At 42.4% G+C, this 25,058-nt stretch overlaps 1 protein-coding gene across 9 annotated transcripts in view; it reads right to left on the reverse strand.

Moving 5' to 3' along the window:
- Positions 1–11,928, reverse strand: part of LOC109884775 (gamma-secretase-activating protein) — a 31,120-nt gene extending 19,192 nt beyond the window's left edge. Inside the window, exons 1-20 of one of the 9 annotated variants that reach the window (XM_031820632.1) lie at positions 11,477–11,915; positions 11,267–11,337; positions 9,017–9,073; positions 8,610–8,679; positions 7,911–7,958; positions 7,269–7,357; positions 7,037–7,106; positions 6,826–6,875; positions 6,631–6,735; positions 5,734–5,790; positions 5,589–5,635; positions 5,367–5,452; positions 5,234–5,236; positions 4,337–4,414; positions 4,107–4,190; positions 3,457–3,549; positions 2,652–2,793; positions 2,289–2,373; positions 641–710; positions 396–556 (exon numbers count right to left, since the gene is read on the reverse strand). In XM_031820632.1, coding sequence (XP_031676492.1) covers positions 396–556; positions 641–710; positions 2,289–2,373; positions 2,652–2,793; positions 3,457–3,549; positions 4,107–4,190; positions 4,337–4,414; positions 5,234–5,236; positions 5,367–5,452; positions 5,589–5,635; positions 5,734–5,790; positions 6,631–6,735; positions 6,826–6,875; positions 7,037–7,106; positions 7,269–7,357; positions 7,911–7,958; positions 8,610–8,679; positions 9,017–9,073; positions 11,267–11,337; positions 11,477–11,564 — 1,554 coding nt within the window. In that variant the 5' untranslated portion in view covers positions 11,565–11,915. Of the gene's footprint in view, positions 1–395; positions 557–640; positions 711–2,288; positions 2,374–2,651; positions 2,794–3,456; positions 3,550–4,106; positions 4,191–4,336; positions 4,415–5,233; positions 5,237–5,366; positions 5,453–5,588; positions 5,636–5,733; positions 5,791–6,630; positions 6,736–6,825; positions 6,876–7,036; positions 7,107–7,268; positions 7,358–7,910; positions 7,959–8,609; positions 8,680–9,016; positions 9,074–11,266; positions 11,338–11,476 lie in introns of all 9 variants that reach the window. The other 8 variants (XM_031820634.1, XM_031820635.1, XM_031820637.1 and 5 more) reach the window with 8 other exon arrangements.
- Positions 11,929–25,058: the final 13,130 nt, after the last annotated feature.

Below are 25,058 nucleotides of genomic sequence, written 5' to 3' on the forward strand. Positions count from 1 at the left end.
TAAGTCAATTTGTTATGGTCATCTTGAGACCTCCTTGGAAACTAAATGATTTATGGCACGGGGTTCATACTACATAACATTAAATTAAATGCACTTGATTGTAACAAATGGTTCATGTTTTGCCTTTAATTAAAGACGGCCTCCACCTACAGAATAATCATTGGGTATTTCAGTGTAAATAGCCCAGTTTATATAATATTATCACGTCCTTACTGTCAACACAACTCTTCTTCATTTAATTCATTAGATATGCATTCTTTATCTGTTACTGAGCACTGGATCTGCTTCCCACTCCTGTCTGCCCCCTAGTGTCTAACCTGGAAATAAATCACTAAATATTACACACGTGACTGATCAGGTAGTTGACTAGCTGGAGTGGGTGAAAGACATCTTACCTTTCCTTTGAACACTGGTTCAGCATGGAGCTCTGTGGTGCAGGTGACACCGGGGACCTGGTCTAGAGCCTCAGGTACCTTCTTCTTCTCAAACACAGAGGAGTAGGGTAGGACTTCATCCAGACTGAGACACTTCTTATAGATGATCCTGTACAGTGACGCTGTCGTTGAAGGGAGACCATGATTCTTCCATAAAACACCATAAAAATAGATTTTAAAACGATGATAAGTCTTGTTCCACTTACCCAGAATAAATTCCTGAATTTGATCGAAGGTGTCGAACGGCATGACATTGTCACAGATCCAATCTATGATCTGCAGAGAAAACACGTGAAGTAACAGCAGTGCTATGCTATGTAACAACATCTTGGTATTGTTACTATAGTAACTCCATTGTTACCACACATGCATAAAGCCATGTTATGTAAAGGGTTTCCACAGAGTGGATGAAACCACAGCAGCCTCGTCCTCCTGGACCTCTAAGACGGGTTACCTCTCTAACTGTGTTGTCATGGCCACAGAGACACCGTTTAGAACAAGTACTGCAGATGGAGATTTCAAGTGAGGCACTTTCTCCATTATAAACAACCTGACTCATGGTCAGAACCCAGTCCTGAATTTCTCCCTCCAAAACATCTCTCTCTCACACACTCTTCAAAGGGGGAGACACTCTAGACCCAAACTGCTACAGACCTATATCTATCCTACCCTGCCTTTCTAAGGTCTTCGAAAGCCAAGTTAACAAACAGATCACCGACCATTTCGAATCCCACCATACGTTCTCCGCTATGCAATCTGGTTCCAGAGCAGGTCGTGGGTGCACCTCAGCCACGCTCAAGGTCCTAAATGATATCATAACCGCCATCGATAAGAGGCAGTACTGTGCAGCCGTATTCATCGACCTGGCCAAGGCTTTCGACTCAGTCAATCACCCCATTCTTATCGGCAGAGTCAGCAGCCTTGGTTTCTCAAATGATTGCCTCGCCTGGTTCACCAACTACTTCTCTGATAGAGTTCAGTGTGTCAAATCGGAGGGACTGTTGTCCGGGCCTCTGGCAGTCTCTATGGGGGTGCCACAGGGTTAAATTCTCAGGCCGACTCTCTTCTCTGTATACATCAATGATGTCACATTTGCTGCTGGTGATTCTCTGATCCACCTCTACGCAGACGACACCATTCTGTCTTTGCTAGGTAAAGCACCACCTTATCTCAGCTCACTGGTCACCATAGCAGCACCCACCCGTAGCACGTGCTGCAGCAGGTATAATTCACTGGTCACCCCCAAAGCCAATTCTTCCTTTGGCCTCCTCTCCTTACAGTTCTCTGCTGCCAATGACTGGAACGAACTGCAAAAATCACTGAAGCTGAAGACTCATATCTCCCTCACTAACTTTACGCTCCAGCTGTCAGAGCAGCTCACAGATCACTACACCTGTATATAGCCCATCTGTAAATAGCCCATCGAACTACCTCATCCCCATACTGTTATTTATTTATTTTGCTCCTTTGCACCCCAGTATCTGTACTTGCATTCATCTTCTGCACATCTATCACTCCAGTGTTTAATTGCTATATTGTAATTACTTCGCCACCATGGCCTATTTATCCCTTATCTTACCTCATTTGTACACACTGTATATAGACTTTTCTATTGTATTATTGACTGTATGTTTGTTTATTCCATGTGTAACTCTGTGTTGTTGTTTGTGTTGCACTGCTTTGCTTTATCTTGGCCAGGCCGCAGTTGAAAATGAGAACTTGTTCTCAACTAGCCTACCTGGTTAAATAAAGGTTAAATATATATATTTTAAACACACTCTGTGTCTCTCTTGTTCTCTCTCTCTCTCTCTCTCTGAACAAAGTGTTCTCGTGGGTTTTGCTTGCAACTCCTACCTTCAGTTCTAGTGCAGCGTTGGGTCCCATGTAGAGCAGCAGACAGTGCAGGGCAGCCAGGCGTTGAGCATCAGGTCTACTGTGGCTACAGCACAGAGCATAAGACATTATGAATCCTACATAAACAGAGGAGTGTACCACCACTATAATACTCAATGCTGCAGTACCTTCTACATGCAGTAAGCATGAAATACACACTCAACACCATTCAATACACACTCAAAACCATTTTCCATTCAACAATGGATTGAGCTATATGCTATTCTATGTTATTCTATTCTATTATATTCTACTCCATTCTATTCTATTCCATTCTATTCTATTCCATTCCATTCCATTATATTCTATTCTAGTCCATTCTACCTGCAGTGCAGTAGGTCCATTAGGAAGGAGGGGTTGAGGTCTACAGTGTACATCCTGCCTGTGTTCAGGTCCAGCAGAGAGGACTCGGGTAGAGACAACACCACACTGTCTGATCCCAACACACCCAGCTCTGCATCAACACCTGTAACACAGTTACACTGGGGCCATCATCAACACTGTTATACTGAGGCCATCATCAACACAGTTATACTGAGGCCATCATCAACACCTGTAACACAGTTACACTGGGGCTATCATCAACACCTGTAACACAGTTACACTGGGGCCATCATCAACACCTGTAACACAGTTACACTGGGGCCATCATCAACACAGTTACACTGGGGCCATCATCAACACAGTTACACTGGGGCCATCATCAACACAGTTACACTGGGGCCATCATCAACACAGTTACACTGGGGCCATCATCAACACAGTTACACTGGGGCCATCATCAACACAGTTACACTGGGGCCATCATCAACACAGTTACACTGGGGCCATCATCAACACAGTTACACTGGGGTCATCATCAACACAGTTACACTGGGGCCATCATCAACACCTGTAACACAGTTATACTGAGGCCAGTTTAACAAACACACACTTGGGCTGCATCTGAAATGACTCCCTATTCCTCATATAGTCCACTTCTGTCGGTAACCAGGGTCGTGTTCATAGACACGTAATGGAGTGAAACACAGAGGTGTCTCAACCGTTTTAAAAAACTCAATTTCCTTTTCCATTGCAAAACAATTGGCTACAGTTTGTCCTGATGAACATGCCCCAGGTCTAGCCTTACCTGAGAGAAAGAGGCTGTGGCAGAGCAGCTCCTGTTGCCTGGTGTTGATGCAGTGCAGGAAGTGACCAGACAGGTAGACTACCACGTAGTAACCTGGGCAGAGAACAGCAGGCTAGTCTACATTTATTCATCAGCTATCTTGGACTGACCTCAAATGTTTTTGGTTGGTTTATTTGTTTATTCTCTTATGTAAATGTCTACTGTACAATAATAATAAACATCCTATCACAAATAACTCCTAAAACCACTTCCTCAGTCCCAAGTAGAAGTAGCACTATCAGGGGTTGTGATAGGATGGATGGGCTGTGTGGGAGTGTTCCGGTGGGTACTGAAGAGGTTGTGATAGGATGGATGGGCTGTGTGGGAGTGTTCCAGTGGGTTCTGAAGAGGTTGTAATAGGATGGATTGGCTGTGTGGGAGTGTTCCAGTGGGTACTGAAGAGGTTGTGATAGGATGGATTGGCTGTGTGGGAGTGTTCCAGTGGGTACTGAAGAGGTTGTGATAGGATGGATTGGCTGTGTGGGAGTGTTCCAGCAGGTTCTAAAGGGGCTGTGATAGGATGGATGGGCTGTGTGGGAGTGTTCCAGCAGGTTCTGAAGGGGCTGTGATAGGATGGACAGGACGTCTGTGAGACAGATGTGTTGACTTACCTATAGGGATGAAGAGAGGGAGGAGATCTGTACCACATGGACTAGGGGTGCCATCCAGAGCCACTGAGAACGTTTTACTGCAGCCTGTAGAGGGCAGAGAGGCTCTGGTAGATTACAATGTACAACTTGAAACTTAGAAGAATTTAGGATTTTCCCTGACGGAACTTAATTAGTCATTTGTGAATAATGTATGGAACTAATGCAACATGGTAAGACGTATAATACTGAACCTCTGTGCACCAGGACTATGGTGTATGTGATCTCCTGGTTGACACAAGCAGGCTGGCTGTAACACACACACATACTCCCTGCAATCAACAGTAAGGAGCAGGTATTAAAACAACCAATTACACTCTAACAACAAATTAATACAAAGAAGAAGCTAAACCAGAAGAAGAAGTAGAAGAGGCAGAACCAGAAGAACAAGCAGAGGAAGCAGAAGAAAAAGCAGAGGAATCAGAAGAAGAAGAACCAGAAGCAGGAGAACCAGAAGAACAAGCAGAACCAGAAGAAGCAGAAGAAGAAGCAGAAGAACCAGAAGAACAAGCAGAAGAAGAAGCAGAAGAACCAGAAGAAGAAGCAGAAGAACCAGAAGAAGAAGCAGAAGAACCAGAAGAAGAAGCAGAAGAACCAGAAGAAGAAGCAGAAGAACCAGAAGAACCAGAAGAACCAGAAGAAGAAGCAGAAGAACCAGAAGAAGAAGCAGAAGAAGAAGCAGAAGAACCAGAAGAAGAAGCAGAAGAACCAGAAGAAGAAGCAGAAGGATAGAATTTTAACAATGTGGTATTGATTGGGGTCTTATTAAAAGAAACAGTGTTTCATTGGTTGAATCTTGAATGTCATTTGGAATAAGTAGCACAGTGAAGTGATTATGATCCTGGCCCTGGGCCGTCGTCAACCATCTTTAGATTTGATAGGCCTTTCAAAGAAACACAAATTATTTTTACGATTGGGAAGCCTGCAGCATTTCCAATTGTGCAGCTTGACTAATGCAATCTTGAGAATTGAGAAGTTGTATTAAATCTGGGCTCTGTGAAGGGAGTGTGATTGTGCTGGTGGTGGACTGAACTGTCCATTGATCAAGGAGTGACACAGTTCATCTAGATCACAGTAGCTACAGCACTTACCCTCTGTTTCCATTCACGTCCCATGTCAAACAAAAAGTAATGACAAACTTAATGAAAGAGTAATGTTCTCCGAGCATAGAACATTATCAACACAGTACGGAGGTGAAGCAGTTTATGTTCAACCAAAACCTGCCTGTGTTATTGGTGATCACCACCATCCTCATCTCCTCCCGTTCCTGCTGCGTCTCTTGGTGATGGTCAAAGCCCAGGTTAACAAACCTAGGGGTCAAACACACAAGGTGTTATCCATACAGCATGACCAGAAATGGCTGAATATTGATGAACTGTTTTCAGGAAATACACAGTTCAGCTGAAAAGTTATCTTGTTTAATTTAATTTCACTTTTCATTCTTACCTCATACAGCTGAAAGGGTTAGAGGGCAACTCCAGGACAAGCTCAAACTGTCGGAAAGAGGGGGAAGCATTAAGTAGCCTGACCTGAAATCAAACACTATCCATAAAGTGTTCATGATTAAATGATTTCTGCTGCTAAGTCTCACCAAGGTCTCACAGTTGCGGTCATGGCAGAATTGCACACATTTCAGCACAGCTTTTTCCTGACAGAGAAAGAAGGGAGGTCATTAATTGCATTATCAGGAGGAATTTCTGCATTCTTCTTCAAAATTCAAAAGAAACAGAACATGTTAGTTTAAGGTGTTGTTGCCCAGGTCAGAGCCTAGTGTGTTACCTACAGTACCAGTCAAAAGTTTGGACACACCTACTCATTCAAGGGTCTTTCTTCATTTTTAGTATTTTCTACATTGTAGAATAGTGAAGACATCAAAACTATGAAATAACACATATGAAATCATGTAGTAACCAAATAAGTGTTAAACAAATCCAAATATATTTTTTATTTGAGATTCTTTAAAGTAGCCACCCTACTATGGTTTGTGCTTAATGGGGACTATCATTTGTTTTCAACAGGACAATGACCCAACACACCTCCAGGCTGTGTAAGTGCTATTTGACCAAGGAGAGTGATGAAGTGCTGCATCAGATGACCTGACCTCCACAATCACCCGACCTCTACCCAATTGAGATGGTTTGGGATGAGTACGACTGCAGAGTGGAGGAAAAGCAGCCAACAAGTGCTCAACATATGTTGGAACTCCTTCAAGACTGTTGTAAAAGCATTCCAGGTGAAGCTGGTTGAGAGAATGCCAGTAGTGCAAAGCTGTCATCAAGGCAAAGGCTGGCTACTTTGAAGAATCTCAAATATAAAATATATTTAGATTTGTTTTTTTGGTTACTACATGATTCCTTATGTGTTATTTGATAATGTTGATGTCTTCACTATTATTCTACAATGTAGAAAATAGTAAAAATAAAGAAAAACCCTTGAATGAGTAGGTGTGTCCAAACTTTTGACTGGTACTGTATATATGGTATGTTACCCTGTATGTGAGGTAGAAGAGTCTCTGTGTCTGGCTGTCCCACTGGACCCAGCTGAACTCCTCTGCCACCCTGTCTTTGGCCAGGCACTCTGGGTTCAACATCACCTATTAGAACACCAGTCAACAGGAAGTGATGTCACTACGGAACAGTTGCATTCCATCCAGCTCTCTATAGTCTGTGACAGTGTTTCTTACCACTCTGTAACCCTCTTGTCTGACCAGCATTACATGGAGCTGCTCCACATCTGAAAGGTTAAAGGTCAAAGTTCAAAGCCTAAACCCTGAAGCCCCAGTGGCCATACCCTCCCAAAAACAGAGAACAGTGTCATCTAATGTCTTTGTACTATCATAGTTAAAAGCTGTGACCCTCAGAGATTCGACCCCACTTCACTTCCCAGATACTCACAGCCATCTTCTGCTACCAGCAGCAGGTGACTCTCCAGCACTGAGTCCCTCTCTGTGTCTGGATGGAGGAACTGTATGGAACCAAAGATGACTGGTTAACATTCTTTGTAGTAGAACCAGGTTATAGCACATTGTTACATCAATGTAATAACAACCGAGGGGAAGCTTACTGTAATAGGTATAGCTGATAAGAGTACAGTAGAGTCCAAGTACAAAACAATATAGCTCTATACCTGAACTCTGACCCGGCAGTCGACAGCCTTCAGGACCTTAGTGTTGTTAATGGGATGGATCTCAATGAGGAGGGTCAGACATTTTGAAACTAGGAGTAGACAATTGAAAGGTGTTATATATGGTAATGATTAACTTCACTGACCTGAAACAGCAGAAAACTGCTTCAGCGCCTGTGCTGCCCTTGTGATCACTGCTACTCATTCCAACACACACAGGTGACCGATATAGTGCGGCCTACAGCCAATAGTTGTGTACAGTTTGAACCTGTCGTGTAGAGTACACTTGAAACACTTAAAAACCTGTGGTGCATGTGTGGATAGATACTTCATAACATCCTGAATGTTACCCATCTGACTATTAGAGTTGTAGTGAATACAGCCACAGGTCTGTTTCCCTAAAGGCTCAGAGAGAACCAGAGGGAAACAGAGAGCTAGTTATCAGCAGGATATAGCTTACCACTTCCCTCTTCATAACATACTGTAGAATTACATGGTTTTCTGTCGAGTTGCATTTCTCTAATCCTCAGCTTCTGTGTTTGTTTGTATCAGAGTTGGGAGGTGTGTGTGTCAGTGTGTGTGTGTGTCAGTGTGCGTGTGTGTGTGTGTATGTGGGGCGGGGTCGAGCCAAGGGGAGACAGGTACCTGGTCTGAGGCGCTCCTCTGTTCTTGTCCTCTGTGCCAAACTGACCGCTAAAAATGAGATTAAAAGACAAGTATGTGAGGTGATGTGGGTTCAGTGACGTGACTTCAATACAATGGCTCTTGGCTGTCGGCTCAGTCACAAGACATTGTTCCTCTCTCATGATGATAAGGTTCTCCCACGGGGTGATCACAATCTTGGACTGGAAATGTCAGTAGGCTGTATGTAGGAAAACCTGTATCTAGTCTAACACTGACACACTAGGGGAGGAGACACTGGCTCAACACTTTAGTGAGGATCCTTGTTTCACTCTCTGTGTGTCTTTGTACTACGCATGTGTGTCACATAGAATTACAATACCATGGATTCTAGAGTTTTATCTGTTCTACACCATAGAATTAGAATACCATGGATTCTAGAGTTTTATCTGTTCTACACCATAGAATTACAATACCATGGATTCTAGAGTTTTATCTGTTCTATACCATAGAATTAGAATACCATGGATTCTAGAGTTTTATCTGTTCTACACCATAGAATTAGAATACCACGGATTCTAGAGTTATCTGTTCTACACCATAGAATTAGAATACCATGGATTCTAGAGTTTTATCTGTTCTACACCATAGAATTCAATAGAACAATTAAAGTATCTCTATGTTCTACACATTCTATTTCTAAGTCCATGAACAGGTCCTTACCCAGCAGAGTCTCCTCCTTATTCAGAGAACAGCTGCTGACACACACCTGCTTGTCAAATGTGTAGAGGAGCTGTGAAGAGAGGGGAGAGGGGTTAGGGGAGAGGTGAGAGGGGTAAGGGGACAGGGGTTAGGGGTAAGGGGACAGGGGTTAGGGCCCATGATGAACACTACAAACAGCTGGTGGTGATCAGGCAGTGTACTAGGAGTAACCTCACATTCCATTAAGACTATGGACTGGCATATACACACATACTCACCCACTCACCCACTCACTCACTCACTCACTCACTCACTCACTCACTCACTCACTCACTCTTATTGTCACACTCACAGTCAAACACACACAGTCACACACACACAGTCACACACACACAGTCACACACACACCCACACAGAGGAAGCTCTACCTTATTCTGTCTGGTATTGGGGTCGTATTTCCCGATCCTGGTGGTCCCTGTTTCCCCCTGAGAGATGAGAGGAGGGAGGAGGAAAGCCATTATGGCTCATAATGACTGTGTGTGTGTGTGTGTGTGTGTGTGTGTGTGTGTGTGTGTGTAATGACCTATACTTATGGCCATGACATCTCAGCTGTCTATGTGGGGCTTAACACTCCCTCACAGTCTGAGGATACTTTATGAACAACTCTATGTTATAAAGAAACGGAATACCACTTAACCAGTAGCACTTAACCAGTAGCACTTAACCAGTAGCACTTAACCAGTAGCTCTTAACCAGTAGCACTTAACCAGTAGCACTTAACCAGTAGCACTTAACCAGTAGCTCTTAACCAGTAGCACTTAACCAGTAGCACTTAACCAGTAGCACTTAACCAGTAGCTCTTAACCAGTAGCACTTAACCAGTAGCACTTAACCAGTAGCACTTAACCAGTAGCTCTTAACCAGTAGCACTTAACCAGTAGCTCTTAACCAGTAGCACTTAACCAGTAGCTCTTAACCAGTAGCACTTAACCAGTAGCACTTAACCAGTAGCACTTAACCAGTAGCACTTAACCAGTAGCTCTTAACCAGTAGCACTTAACCAGTAGCACTTAACCAGTAGCACTTAACCAGTAGCACTTAACCAGTAGCTCTTAACCAGTAGCACTTAACCAGTAGCACTTAACCAGTAGCTCTTAACCAGTAGCACTTAACCAGTAGCACTTAACCAGTAGCACTTAACCAGTAGCTCTTAACCAGTAGCACTTAACCAGTAGCACTTAACCAGTAGCACTTAACCAGTAGCTCTTAACCAGTAGCTCTTAACCAGTAGCACTTAACCAGTAGCACTTAACCAGTAGCTCTTAACCAGTAGCACTTAACCAGTAGCACTTAACCAGTAGCACTTAACCAGTAGCACTTAACCAGTAGCACTTAACCAGTAGCACTTAACCAGTAGCACTTAACCAGTAGCTCTTAACCAGTAGCACTTAACCAGTAGCACTTAACCAGTAGCTCTTAACCAGTAGCACTTAACCAGTAGCACTTAACCAGTAGCTCTTAACCAGTAGCACTTAACCAGTAGCACTTAACCAGTAGCACTTAACCAGTAGCTCTTAACCAGTAGCACTTAACCAGTAGCACTTAACCAGTAGCACTTAACCAGTAGCTCTTAACCAGTAGCTCTTAACCAGTAGCACTTAACCAGTAGCACTTAACCAGTAGCTCTTAACCAGTAGCACTTAACCAGTAGCACTTAACCAGTAGCACTTAACCAGTAGCACTTAACCAGTAGCTCTTAACCAGTAGCACTTAACCAGTAGCACTTAACCAGTAGCTCTTAACCAGTAGCACTTAACCAGTAGCTCTTAACCAGTAGCACTTAACCAGTAGCACTTAACCAGTAGCACTTAACCAGTAGCTCTTAACCAGTAGCACTTAACCAGTAGCTCTTAACCAGTAGCACTTAACCAGTAGCACTTAACCAGTAGCACTTAACCAGTAGCACTTGACCAGTAGCACTTAACCAGTAGCTCTTAACCAGTAGCACTTAACCAGTAGCTCTTAACCAGTAGCACTTAACCAGTAGCACTTAACCAGTAGCTCTTAACCAGTAGCTCTTAACCAGTAGCACTTAACCAGTAGCACTTAACCAGTAGCACTTAACCAGTAGCTCTTAACCAGTAGCTCTTAACCAGTAGCACTTAACCAGTAGCACTTAACCAGTAGCTCTTAACCAGTAGCACTTAACCAGTAGCACTTGACCAGTAGCACTTAACCAGTAGCTCTTAACCAGTAGCACTTAACCAGTAGCACTTAACCAGTAGTTCTTAACCAGTATCTTATTCAGCTGCAGTGGTCTGTCATGAGTCTTTGGGCTTCTATTTGGAGCCTCCGTCCCAGATCCCCATGGGCCCTGGTCAAAAGTAGTGCACTATAGGGTATAGGGTGCCATTGGGATGCTGCACTATAGGGTATAGGGTGCCATTGGGATGCTGCACTATAGGGTATAGGGTGCCATTGGGATGCTGCACTATAGGGTATAGGGTGCCATTGGGATGCTGCACTATAAGGAATAGGGTGCCATTAGGATGCACCCTAGACAGAGAGAATGTTCCCACCACGTCCCGAAGAGCACACTGTTGGTTATGTGTGGAACGTCACGCTTGACATACCCATTATAATGCTATGTGAATGCCCCTTGCCCAGTGTCCACTTACTTTCCAGGAGTAGAGGACTCCTCCATCCCTTTCAATGTTGAGGATCCGAGTGTCAACGATCCCTGAGTATTCTGTAGTGGAAAAAATACATTTTGCCATTACATGTGTCACTACTATCATAGTATTTGTCACGCATTGTCACCTTGTGCGTAAAGGCACAAAGTATACGTTTTGGATATCGGCCGAGCGATACAACCAGATAGCTCTTACCTTTGATTATTCCTACAGTCGCCTCTTTCTTAAATATACTTGACACCACATCCTGCTGCAAATCGAAAGTTGCGCTTAGTTGCAACATGTGTGCGGTTGACCTCCTCCACAACTTACTGATTTCCACGTCTATTATGCATCAAACACTTATGAAGAAATGCCTTAAATTAGAGCCTCCGCGATTTCACACTATCCGGAAGACGCCATCCCTATAGCCTGAAGTTACAATTTGACATACAATGCAGCATCATGTGATCGTTGTAAATAACGTTTTGATGATAGTCCAGTAGCCGTTTAAGCAGTGTTTTACGCACCGAAAACAAAGCAGAAGGTGTGATTTGAAAGGGAATCACTTCCCTTGAGATCTGCAGCCATACAGTAATTTACTCAACTTCACACCGAACCATATTCACAGCTCGCTGTGCCCTCTTCATAGAGCCCTCCCTCTCGGGTCAGACAGCGGAGACGGCCGCTCTGATAGGCCGGACAAGCGATCACTCCGGTGGCTCAGAATATCTCACCGCCTTTGCTGCCTGCCTGGGCTGGGTGTCACCTGATTATGGACAACATAAAAAAATAAAGGAATGGAGGTGCTGTGCGACCACCAGAGGGTAAAACATACACAAACACAGAAGGCTATTTATTTAACATTCACAACAGCCTACTTTATCTTCGTTTTGCTATGTTGGTGTCTTTGTGTCCCTCATGCATTGTATCCTATTATTGAAAAGGTTACCCCATTGACCATTCAATCTACTAGTCTTAGCGCTATGTAAGTAATACTACCTGACAAGAAATTAGGCTAGTTATATCAGCACTGTCTCAAATTCGATTTTCATCAAATCTGCAACCTAGCTTTGTAGCCACACGGTGGCGGAAGTGTATAGAAAACCTAATGCGAGGCGAACACTGTTCTGAATGAACCTACAGGAGCTTATTGTGCGCCGCCCTATGGGACACCCAATCACGGCCGGTTGTGATACAGCCTGGATTCGAACATGGGTGTCTGTAGTGACTCCTCTCTCTAGCACTTAGTATACATTTAAAATGGAAACGTGTGAAACTGCTCAGATTATAAGGTATTGCATCAGCTACAACTACTGAGATACCATCAACATGACTCTAGACACATTATAACTGAGTTACCATCAACAAGACTAGACACATTATAACTGAGATACCATCAACATGACTAGACACATTATAACTGAGTTACCATCAACATGACTCTAGACACATTATAACTGAGTTACCATCAACATGACTCTAGACACATTATAACTGAGTTACCATCAACATGACTCTAGACACATTATAACTGAGTTACCATCAACATGACTCTAGACACATTATAACTGAGTTACCATCAACATGACTCTAGACACATTATAACTGAGATACCATCAACATGACTCTAGACACATTATAACTGAGATACCATCAACATGACTCTAGACACATTATAACTGAGATACCATCAACATGACTCTAGACACATTATAACTGAGATACCATCAACATGACTCTAGACACATTATAACTGAGATACCATCAACATGACTCTAGACACATTATAACTGAGATACCATCAACATGACTCTAGACACATTATAACTGAGATACCATCAACATGACTCATATAATGTCCAATTATCTTACAGTAATTAACATCATCTTCCTGTTGTATGGTTGACTTCCTGGGAGGTCCTATCGACGGCCCTGGGAGTGTACATTGTTGTAGTTTCCTGTAGGCACAGGTCTAGAATCAGCTTGTGTACCTACAGTGTATAGAAGTGATGGTGAGTGTATCTACAATGGTCCATACCTGCATTTGACATGACTCCATTCTATTGTTGAGCTGGTGTGACTCAGTAATGACTGGTACTCACTGTGCATGTGGGGAATGTTGGTTTTGTAGATTTTGTGAGTCAATGTCCTCATTAGGAGGGAATTTATTTGAATTGAACGATGACTGGACATACTGTCAGTGTGAGTTTCCTTCCCGCCAAGCCTTCATACCAGACCAGTGTGTTTCAGGCTTTGATACATCCCTGTCTGTATAAGGAATAGGGTGCCATTTAGGGAATAGGATGCCATTTAGGGAATAGGATGCTATTTAGGGAATAGGGTGCCATTTAGGGAATAGGGTGCCATTTAGGGAATAGGATACCATTTAGGGAATAGGATGCCATTTAGGGAATAGGATGCCATTTAGGGAATAGGATGCCATTTAGGGAATAGGATGCCATTTAGGGAATAGGGTACTATTTAGGGAATAGGATGCCATTTAGGGAATAGGATGCTATTTAGGGAATAGGATGCCATTTAGGGAATAGGGTGCCATTTAGGGAATAGGATGCCATTTAGGGAATAGGGTGCCATTTAGGGAATAGGATGCCATTTAGGGAATAGGGTGCCATTTAGGGAATAGGGTGCCATTTAGGGAATAGGGTGCCATTTAGGGAATAGGTTGCCATTTAGGGAATAGGATGCCATTTAGGGAATAGGGTGCCATTTAGGGAATAGGATGCCATTTAGGGAATAGGATGCCATTTAGGGAATAGGGTGCCATTTAGGGAATAGGGTGCCATTTAGGGAATAGGGTGCCATTTAGGGAATAGGGTGCCATTTAGGGAATAGGATGCCAATTAGGGAATAGGGTGCTATTTAGGGAATAGGATGCCATTTAGGGAATAGGGTGCTATTTAGGGAATAGGATGCCATTTAGGGAATAGGATACCAATTAGGGAATAGGGTGCTATTTAGGGAATAGTGTGCCATTTAGGGAATAGGATGCCAATTAGGGAATAGGGTGCTATTTAGGGAATATGGTGCCATTTAAGATGTAAACCTAGAACCGTACAGTTGTCATTCATAACATGCACTTGACCTTTCATTCAACCTCTGTTGAACGTTCTAAAAATATTGCTCAGTTTAATGAAAACCAAAATCTCCCGCCACTGCATTTCAAGCAGATGTGTGTTCACTGTTCATAGAAGACTAGAGAGACCAAAGTCTTCTCTTACCCAGAGACCAACACACCCCAGATGAGGTCGGTGATTCACAGCCTAACAACAGCTAACCCAGGAACAACGCTGCTGCAGCCAACCAGACGGCACTTCCTGAAGACAGGATAGTCTGTGGCGGCATCTAAAATGGCACCCTATTCCCTATATAGTGCACTACTTTTAAATTAGGGCCCTATGTGCCCTCTGGTCAAAAGTAGTGTACTATATAGGGATCGGGGTGCTATTTCAGACACACTGTGGGTCTGGATTGAGGCATGGCGGCACCCATGCCACCACACCATCGTCATCCTCTCGACAGGGTGGGCACGTCGGGGTGGGGTAGGGGGGTGGGCACGTCTTTCTTTAGTTTGGGTTTTCAGTTCCATTATTGTTTGATGGATGGCCTGTTCCAGCTGGTTCTGTTCTGCCAGTGGGTTCTCATGTGTTTGTGTTTCTGTTCAGAACTGCGGTTCAGTCCGTGAGGGACTCTTCCCCCCCATGGCCGTGCAGGACCTTGGAAAAACACAGAATAACACACACATGGCTTACACGACACATGGCTCTCTCACACACACACACACCCACACACCCACACCCACACACACACACACACACACACACACACACACACACACACACACACACACACACACACACACACACACACACACACAGAGATACACAAATGCACGCACACATGGCTCACAAACACACACACAGATACATGCACACACAGGTCACAAACACACACACACACAGATACACACACACACACACAGCTCTCACACATACAGGCAATTATGTGGAGGTTCTAAATCTGACAGAGGGACCGACCGCCTCCATCTGGCTCTCAGCAGAATGGGAGAGACAGTCGTGGTGGACGGGCCCCTGTTGTGTGTGTGTGTGTGTGTGTGTGTGTGTGTGTGTGGTGTGTGTGTGTGGTGAAAATCAGAGAGTTAAGAATGAAACAGACATATGATTTAGGACAGAGACAGGCAGCCTGGAGTCTGAGGGGTTGGTGTGGGTCACATAGAGGGTGTCACTGTACACACACACACACACACACACACACACACGCACACACATAGCACCCAATGCCACATAAGCCACAGCACCACTCCCTAAGCCCAATCCACACCCACACCCATGCTCCCACTACCCCTCTGTTTCTATTCTTTGTGTGGGTGAATATAGACTCCCATGCTGTTTCTATTCTTTGTGTGGGTGAATATGGACTCCCATGCTGTTTCTATTCTTTGTGTGGGTGAATATAGACTCCCATGTTGTTTCTATTCTTTGTGTGGGTGAATATGGACTCCCATGCTGTTTCTGTTCTTTGTGTGGGTGAATATGGACTCCCATGTTGTTTCTATTCTTTGTGTGGGTGAATATGGACTCCCATGTTGTTTCTGTTCTTTGTGTGGGTGAATATGGACTCCCATGCTGTTTCTGTTCTTTGTGTGGGTGAATATGGACTCCCATGTTGTTTCTGTTCTTTGTGTGGGTGAATATGGACTCCCATGCTGTTTCTGTTCTTTGTGTGGGTGAATATAGACTCCCATGCTGTTTCTGTTCTTTGTGTGGGTGAATATGGACTCCCATGCTGTTTCTATTCTTTGTGTGGGTGAATATGGACTCCCATGCTGTTTCTGTTCTTTGTGTGGGTGAATATGGACTCCCATGCTGTTTAGATTTCCAAAATATGAACAAGAAAGGATTCTGTTCCAGAGGCCTCTGTCAACTCAAGGCACCTGGATTCAGTGAAGGTTAGGAGTGTTGCAGCCTCTTCCATCTCTCTTTCTATCAACTCAAGGCACCTGGATTCAGTGAAGGTTAGGAGTGTTGCAGCCTCTTCCATCTCTCTTTCTATCAACTCAAGGCACCCGGATTCAGTGAAGGTTAGGAGTGTTGCAGCCTCTTCCATCTCTCTTTCTATCAACTCAAGGCACCTGGATTCAGTGAAGGGTAGGAGTGTTGCAGCCTCTTCCATCTCTCTTTCTATCAACTCAAGGCACCTGGATTCAGTGAAGGTTAGGAGTGTTGCAGCCTCTTCCATCTCTCTTTCTTTCAACTCAAGGCACCCAGATTCAGTGAAGGTTAGGAGTGTTGCAGCCTCTTCCATCTCTCTTTCTATCAACTCAAGGCACCTGGATTCAGTGAAGGTTAGGAGTGTTGCAGCCTCTTCCATCTCTTAGTTGACCGTTCTTCTATCTTTTGATAGTTCCAGAACCATTGATATTCCTACAGTCTTCTGTATCTGGTAGGGATATCATTTACAAAGGGCCCATACTGAACCTCTGTGTCTCTGTGTCTCTGTGTCTCTGTGTCGACACATTGAATGTCTTTATGTTTGTACTGCATGAATAGTGTAATTGATGTGTATATAGGTATAGTGTAATTGATGTGTATATAGGTATAGTGTAATTGATGTGTATATAGGTATAGTGTAATTGATGTGTATGTAGGTATAGTGTAATTGATGTGTATATAGGTATAGTGGAATTGATGTGTATATAGGTATAGTGTAATTGATGTGTATATAGGTATAGTGTAATTGATGTGTATATAGATCTAGTGTAATTGATGTGTATATAGGTATAGTGTAATTGATGTGTATATAGGTATAGTGTAATTGATGTGTATATAGGTATAGTGTAATTGATGTGTATATAGGTATAGTGTAATTGATGTGTATATAGGTATAGTGTAATTGATGTGTATATAGGTATAGTGTAATTGATGTGTATATAGGTATAGTGTAATTGATGTGTATATAGGTATAGTGTAATTGATGTGTATATAGGTATAGTGTAATTGATGTGTATATAGGTATAGTGTAATTGATGTGTATATAGGTATAGTGTAATTGATGTGTATATAGGTATAGTGTAATTGATGTGTATATAGGTATAGTGTAATTGATGTGTATATAGGTATAGTGTAATTGATGTGTATATAGGTCTAGTGTAATTGATGTGTATATAGGTATAGTGTAATTGATGTGTATATAGGTATAGTGTAATTGATGTGTATATAGGTATAGTGTAATTGATGTGTATATAGGTCTAGTGTAATTGATGTGTATATAGGTCTAGTGTAATTGATGTGTATATAGATCTTGTGTAATTGATGTGTATATAGGTATAGTGTAATTGATGTGTATATAGGTATAGTGTAATTGATGTGTATATAGGTATAGTGTAATTGATGTGTATAGGTCTAGTGTAATTGATGTGTATATAGGTATAGTGTAATTGATGTGTATATAGGTATAGTGTAATTGATGTGTATATAGGTATAGTGTAATTGATGTGTATATATGTATAGTGTAATTGATGTGTATATATGTATAGTGTAATTGATGTGTATATAGGTATAGTGTAATTGATGTGTATATAGGTATAGTGTAATTGATGTGTATATAGGTATAGTGTAATTGATGTGTATATAGGTATAGTGTAATTGATGTGTATATAGGTATAGTGTAATTGATGTGTATATAGGTATAGTGTAATTGATGTGTATATAGGTATAGTGTAATTGATGTGTATATAGGTATAGTGTAATTGATGTGTATATAGGTATAGTGTAATTGATGTGTATATAGGTATAGTGTAATTGATGTGTATATAGGTATAGTGTAATTGATGTGTATAGGTATAGTGTAATTGATGTGTATATAGGTATATTGTAATTGATGTGTATATAGGTATAGTGTAATGATTTTTCCCCTCGTCAATCTACACACGATACCTCATAATGACAAAGAAAAAACAGGTTTATAGACATTTTTGAGAAAAAATGTATAACTAATGTAATATCAGATTTCCAGAAGTATTCAGATGCTTTACTCAGTACTTTATTGAAGCATCTTTGGCAGCGATTACAGCCTCAAGTCTTCTTGGGTATGAAGATACAAGCTTGACACCTGTATTTGGGGAGTTTCTCTCATTCCTCTCTGCAGATCCTCTCAATCTCTGTCAGAGAGATTGGGGAGCATCGCTGCACAGCTATTTTCAGGTATCTCCAGAGATGTTAGATCGGGTTCAAGTCCAGGCTCTGGCTGGGACACTCAATGACATTCTGAGACTTGTCCCGAAGCCACTCCTGCATTGTATTGGCTGTGTGCTAAGCATCGTTGTCCTGTTGGAAGGTGAACCTTCACCCCAGGTTTTCATCAAGGATCTCTCTGTACTTTGCTCTGTTCATCTTTCTCTCAATCCTGACAAGTCTTCCAGTCCATGCCGCCGAAAAATATCCCCACAGCATGATGCTGGCACCACCATGCTTCACAGTAGGGATGGTGCCAGGCTTCCTCCAGACGTGACACTTGGCATTCAGGCCAAAGAGTTCAATCTTGGTTTCATCAGACCAGAGAATCTTGTATCTCATGGTCTGAGTCTTTTGGTGTCTTTTGGCAAACTCCAAGTGCCTTTTACTGAGGAGTGGCTTCCGTCTGGCCACTCTACCATAGATGCCTGATTGATGAAGTGCTGCAGAGATGGTTTTCCTTCTGGAAGGTTCTCCCATCCCCGCAGAGGAACTCTAGAGCTCTGTCAGAGTGACCATCGGGACTTGGTCACCTCCCTGACCAAGGCCCTTCTCCCCTGATTGTTCAGTTTGGCCGGGCATCCAGCTCTAGGAAGAGTCTGTGAGAGCTGTTTTCTCACAGACTGTGTTCTTGGGGACCTTCAACGCTGCAAACATATTCCCCAGATCTGTGCCTCGACACAATCCTGTTTAGGAGCTCTACGGACAATTCCTTCCACCTCATGACTTGATTTTTGCTCTGACATGCACTGTCACCTGTGGGACCTTATACAGACAGCTGTGTGCCTTTCCAAATCATGTCCAATCAATTGAATTTACCACAGGTGGACTCCAATCAAGTTGTAGAAACATCTCAAGGATGATCATAGAAACAGGATGCACCTGAGCTCAATTTCGAATCACATAGCAAAAGGTCTGAATACTTATATAAATACAATATTTCTGTTTTTTATTTTAAATAAATGATCAAACATTTCTAAAAGCCTGTTTTCGCTTTGTCATTACGGGGTAATGCGTGTAGATTGCTTTTTAATCAGTGTTAGAATAAGGGGTCAAGGGGTCTGAATACTTTCTGCAGGCACTGTATTTATAAACTGGGTGGTTTGAGCCCTGAATGCTGATTGGCTGACAGCTGTGGTGTATCAGACTGTATACCACGGGTATGACAAAACATTTATTTTTACTGCTTTAATTACGTTGGTAACCAGTTTATAATAGCAATAAGGCATCTCAGAGGTTGGTGGTATTAGGCCAATATACCACAGCTAAGGGCTGTATCCAGACACTCCGCGTTGCGTCGTGCTTAAGACCAAACCTTAGCCGTGGTATATTGGCCGTATACCACACCCCCTGGGGCCTGATTGCTTAAGTATAGTGTAATTGATGTTTATATAGATAGTGTGATTATTGTTTGTTGATGTGTTCATGCAGGGCTCATCTGTGAAAGACAGTTAGGGTGGTCTCAGCATGACCCCTGCTTAAATAAAGGTCATATCAAATAATAATAATAATAATAATAATAATAACAATATTAACAACAATAATAATATCAACAATAATAATAATAATAACAATAATAATAATAATAACAATAACAATAATAACAATAATAACAATAATAACAATAATAACAATAATAATAATAATAATAATAATAATAATAACAATAACAATAATAACAATAATAACAATAATAACAATAATAACAATAATAACAATAACAATAATAACAATAATAATAATAACAATAACAATAATAACAATAATAATAATAATAATAATAATAACAATAATAACAATAATAATAATAATAATAAAGGTAAAAATAAAACATAAAATAAAAAGAGGTCCAGTGGCCTGTGTCTGTTTTCACTTGTTCATTGACCAATCATTCATCTGTCCCTGAATTTATTTATTTTATTTTTTTATTTTACCTTTATTTAACCAGGTAGGCAAGTTGAGAACAAGTTCTCATTTACAATTGCGACCTGGCCAAGATAAAGCAAAGCAGTTCGACAGAAAACGACACAGAGTTACACATGGAGTAAAAACAAACATACAGTCAATAATGCAGTATAAACAAGTCTATATACAATGTGAGCAAATGAGGTGAGAAGGGAGGTAAAGGCAAAAAAGGCCATGATGGCAAAGTAAATACAATATAGCAAGTAAAATACTGGAATGGTAGTTTTGCAATGGAAGAATGTGCAAAGTAGAAATAAAAAATAATGGGGTGCAAAGGAGCAAAATAAATAAATAAATTAAAATTAAATACAGTTGGGAAAGAGGTAGTTGTTTGGGCTAAATTATAGGTGGGCTATGTACAGATGCAGTAATCTGTGAGCTGCTCTGACAGTTGGTGCTTAAAGCTAGTGAGGGAGATAAGTGTTTCCAGTTTCAGAGATTTTTGTAGTTCGTTCCAGTCATTGGCAGCAGAGAACTGGAAGGAGAGGCGGCCAAAGAAAGAATTGGTTTTGGGGGTGACTAGAGAGATATACCTGCTGGAGCGTGTGCTACAGGTGGGAGATGCTATGGTGACCAGCGAGCTGAGATAAGGGGGGACTTTACCTAGCAGGGTCTTGTAGATGACATGGAGCCAGTGGGTTTGGCGACGAGTATGAAGCGAGGGCCAGCCAACGAGAGCGTACAGGTCGCAATGGTGGGTAGTATATGGGGCTTTGGTGATAAAACGGATTGCACTGTGATAGACTGCATCCAATTTGTTGAGTAGGGTATTGGAGGCTATTTGGTAAATGACATCGCCAAAGTCGAGGATTGGTAGGATGGTCAGTTTTACAAGGGTATGTTTGGCAGCATGAGTGAAGGATGCTTTGTTGCGAAATAGGAAGCCAATTCTAGATTTAACTTTGGATTGGAGATGTTTGATATGGGTCTGGAAGGAGAGTTTACAGTCTAACCAGACACCTAAGTATTTGTAGTTGTCCACGTATTCTAAGTCAGAGCCGTCCAGAGTAGTGATGTTGGACAGGCGGGTAGGTGCAGGTAGCGATCGGTTGAAGAGCATGCATTTAGTTTTACTTGTATTTAAGAGCAATTGGAGGCCACGGAAGGAGAGTTGTATGGCATTGAAGCTTGCCTGGAGGGTTGTTAACACAGTGTCCAAAGAAGGGCCGGAAGTATACAGAATGGTGTCGTCTGTGTAGAGGTGGATCAGGGACTCACCAGCAGCAAGAGCGACCTCATTGATGTATACAGAGAAGAGAGTCGGTCCAAGAATTTAACCCTGTGGCACCCCCATAGAGACTGCCAGAGGTCCGGACAGCAGACCCTCCGATTTGACACACTGAACTCTATCAGAGAAGTAGTTGGTGAACCAGGCGAGGCAATCATTTGAGAAACCAAGGCTGTCGAGTCTGCCGATGAGGATATGGTGATTGACAGAGTCGAAAGCCTTGGCCAGATCAATGAATACGGCTGCACAGTAATGTTTCTTATCGATGGCGGTTAAGATATCGTTTAGGACCTTGAGCGTGGCTGAGGTGCACCCATGACCAGCTCTGAAACCAGATTGCATAGCAGAGAAGGTATGGTGAGATTCGAAATGGTCGGTAATCTGTTTGTTGACTTGGCTTTCGAAGACCTTAGAAAGGCACGGTAGGATAGATATAGGTCTGTAGCAGTTTGGGTCAAGAGTGTCCCCCCCTTTGAAGAGGGGGATGACCGCAGCTGCTTTCCAATCTTTGGGAATCTCAGACGACACGAAAGAGAGGTTGAACAGGCTAGTAATAGGGGTGGCAACAATTTCGGCAGATAATTTTAGAAAGAAAGGGTCCAGATTGTCTAGCCCGGCTGATTTGTAGGGGTCCAGATTTTGCAGCTCTTTCAGAACATCAGCTGAATGGATTTGGGAGAAGGAGAAATGGGGAAGGCTTGGGCGAGTTGCTGTTGGGGGTGCAGTGCTGTTGTCCGGGGTAGGAGTAGCCAGGTGGAAAGCATGGCCAGCCGTAGAAAAATGCTTATTGAAATTCTCAATTATGGTGGATTTATCAGTGGTGACAGTGTTTCCTATCTTCAGTGCAGTGGGCAGCTGGGAGGAGGTGTTCTTATTCTCCATGGACTTTACAGTGTCCCAGAACTTTTTTGAGTTAGTGTTGCAGGAAGCAAATTTCTGCTTGAAAAAGCTAGCCTTGGCTTTTCTAACTGCCTGTGTATAATGATTTCTAGCTTCCCTGAACAGCTGCATATCACGGGGGCTGTTCGATGCTAATGCAGAACGCCATAGGATGTTTTTGTGTTGGTTAAGGGCAGTCAGGTCTGGGGAGAACCAAGGGCTATATCTGTTCCTGGTTCTAAATTTCTTGAATGGGGCATGTTTATTTAAGATGGTTAGAAGGCATTTAAAAAAAATATCCAGGCATCCTCTACTGACGGGATGAGATCAATATCCTTCCAGGATACCCCGGCCAGGTCGATTAGAAAGGCCTGCTCGCAGAAGTGTTTCAGGGAGCGTTTTACAGTGATGAGTGGAGGTCGTTTGACCGCTGACCCATTACGGATGCAGGCAATGAGGCAGTGATCGCTGAGATCTTGGTTGAAGACAGCAGAGGTGTATTTAGAGGGGAAGTTGGTTAGGATGATATCTATGAGGGTGCCCGTGTTTAAGGTTTTGGGGAGGTACCTGGTAGGTTCATTGATAATTTGTGTGAGATTGAGGGCATCAAGTTTAGATTGTAGGATGGCTGGGGTGTTAAGCATGTTCCAGTTTAGGTCGCCTAGCAGCACGAACTCTGAATGCCTGTAGGGCTGGAGCATATGTGTTGTTGTGTCATGTGTTCCGCTCAACTAGACTACTGTCTGTCAACAGACCATAACCATGTTACTGGAGGATCAGTCTAGATACTGTCTGTCAACACACAATAACCATGTTACTGAAGGATCAGTCTAGACACTGCCTGTCAACAGACCATAACCATGTTACTGAAGGATCAGACTAGACCACTGTCTGTCAACACACAATAACCATGTTACTGAAGGATCAGTCTAGACTACTGTCTGTCAACACACAATAACCATGTTACTGAAGGATCAGACTAGACCTCTGTCTGTCAACACACAATAACCATGTTACTGAAGGATCAGACTAGACTACTGTCTGTCAACACACAATAACCATGTTACTGAAGGATCAGACTAGACTACTGTCTGTCAACACACAATAACCATGTTACTGAAGGATCAGTCTAGACTACTGTCTGTCAACACAATAACCATGTTACTGAAGGATCAGACTAGACCACTGTCTGTCAACACACAATAACCATGTTACTTAAGGATCAGACTAGATACTGTCTGTCAACACACAATAACCATGTTACTGAAGGATCAGACTAGATACTGTCTGTCATCACACAATAACCATGTTACTGAAGGATCAGTCTAGATACTGTCTGTCAACACACAATAACCATGTTACTGAAGGATCAGTCTAGACACTGTCTGTCAACACAATAACCATGTTACTGAAGGATCAGACTAGACCACTGTCTGTCAACACACAATAACCATGTTACTGAAGGATCAGACTAGACTACTGTCTGTCAACACACAATAACCATGTTACTGAAGGATAAGACTAGACCACTGTCTGTCAACACACAATAACCATGTTACTGAAGGATCAGACTAGACTACTGTCTGTCAACACACAATAACCATGTTACTGAAGGATCAGACTAGACCACTGTCTGTCAACACACAATAACCATGTTACTGAAGGATCAGACTAGACTACTGTCTGTCAACACACAATAACCATGTTACTGAAGGATAAGACTAGACTACTGTCTGTCAACACACAATAACCATGTTACTGAAAGATCAGACTAGACACTGTCTGTCTGTCAACACACAATAACCATGTTACTGAAGGATCAGTCTAGACTACTGTCTGTCAACACACAATAACCATGTTACTGAAGGATCAGACTAGACCTCTGTCTGTCAACACACAATAACCATGTTACTGAAGGATCAGACTAGACTATTGTCTGTCAACACACAATAACCATGTTACTTAAGGATCAGACTAGACTACTGTCTGTCAACACACAATAACCATATTACTGAAGGATAAGACTAGACCACTGTCTGTCAACACACAATAACCATGTTACTGAAGGATAAGACTAGACCACTGTCTGTCAACACACAATAACCATGTTACTGAAGGATCAGACTAGACTACTGTCTGTCAACACACAATAACCATGTTACTGAAGGATAAGACTAGACCACTGTCTGTCAACACACAATAACCATGTTACTGAAGGATAAGACTAGACCACTGTCTGTCAACACACAATAACCATGTTACTGAAGGATCAGACTAGACTACTGTCTGTCAACACACAATAACCATGTTACTGAAGGATCAGACTAGACACTGTCTGTCTGTCAACACACAATAACCATGTTACTGAAAGATCAGACTAGACACTGTCTGTCTGTCAACACACAATAGCCATGTTACTGAAGAATCAGAAGTAGGTAGTGGTGGAAAATAT

Source organism: Oncorhynchus kisutch, unplaced genomic scaffold (genome assembly GCF_002021735.2).
Source record: "Oncorhynchus kisutch isolate 150728-3 unplaced genomic scaffold, Okis_V2 scaffold3571, whole genome shotgun sequence".
In the NCBI taxonomy this organism is placed as follows: domain Eukaryota; kingdom Metazoa; phylum Chordata; class Actinopteri; order Salmoniformes; family Salmonidae; genus Oncorhynchus; species Oncorhynchus kisutch.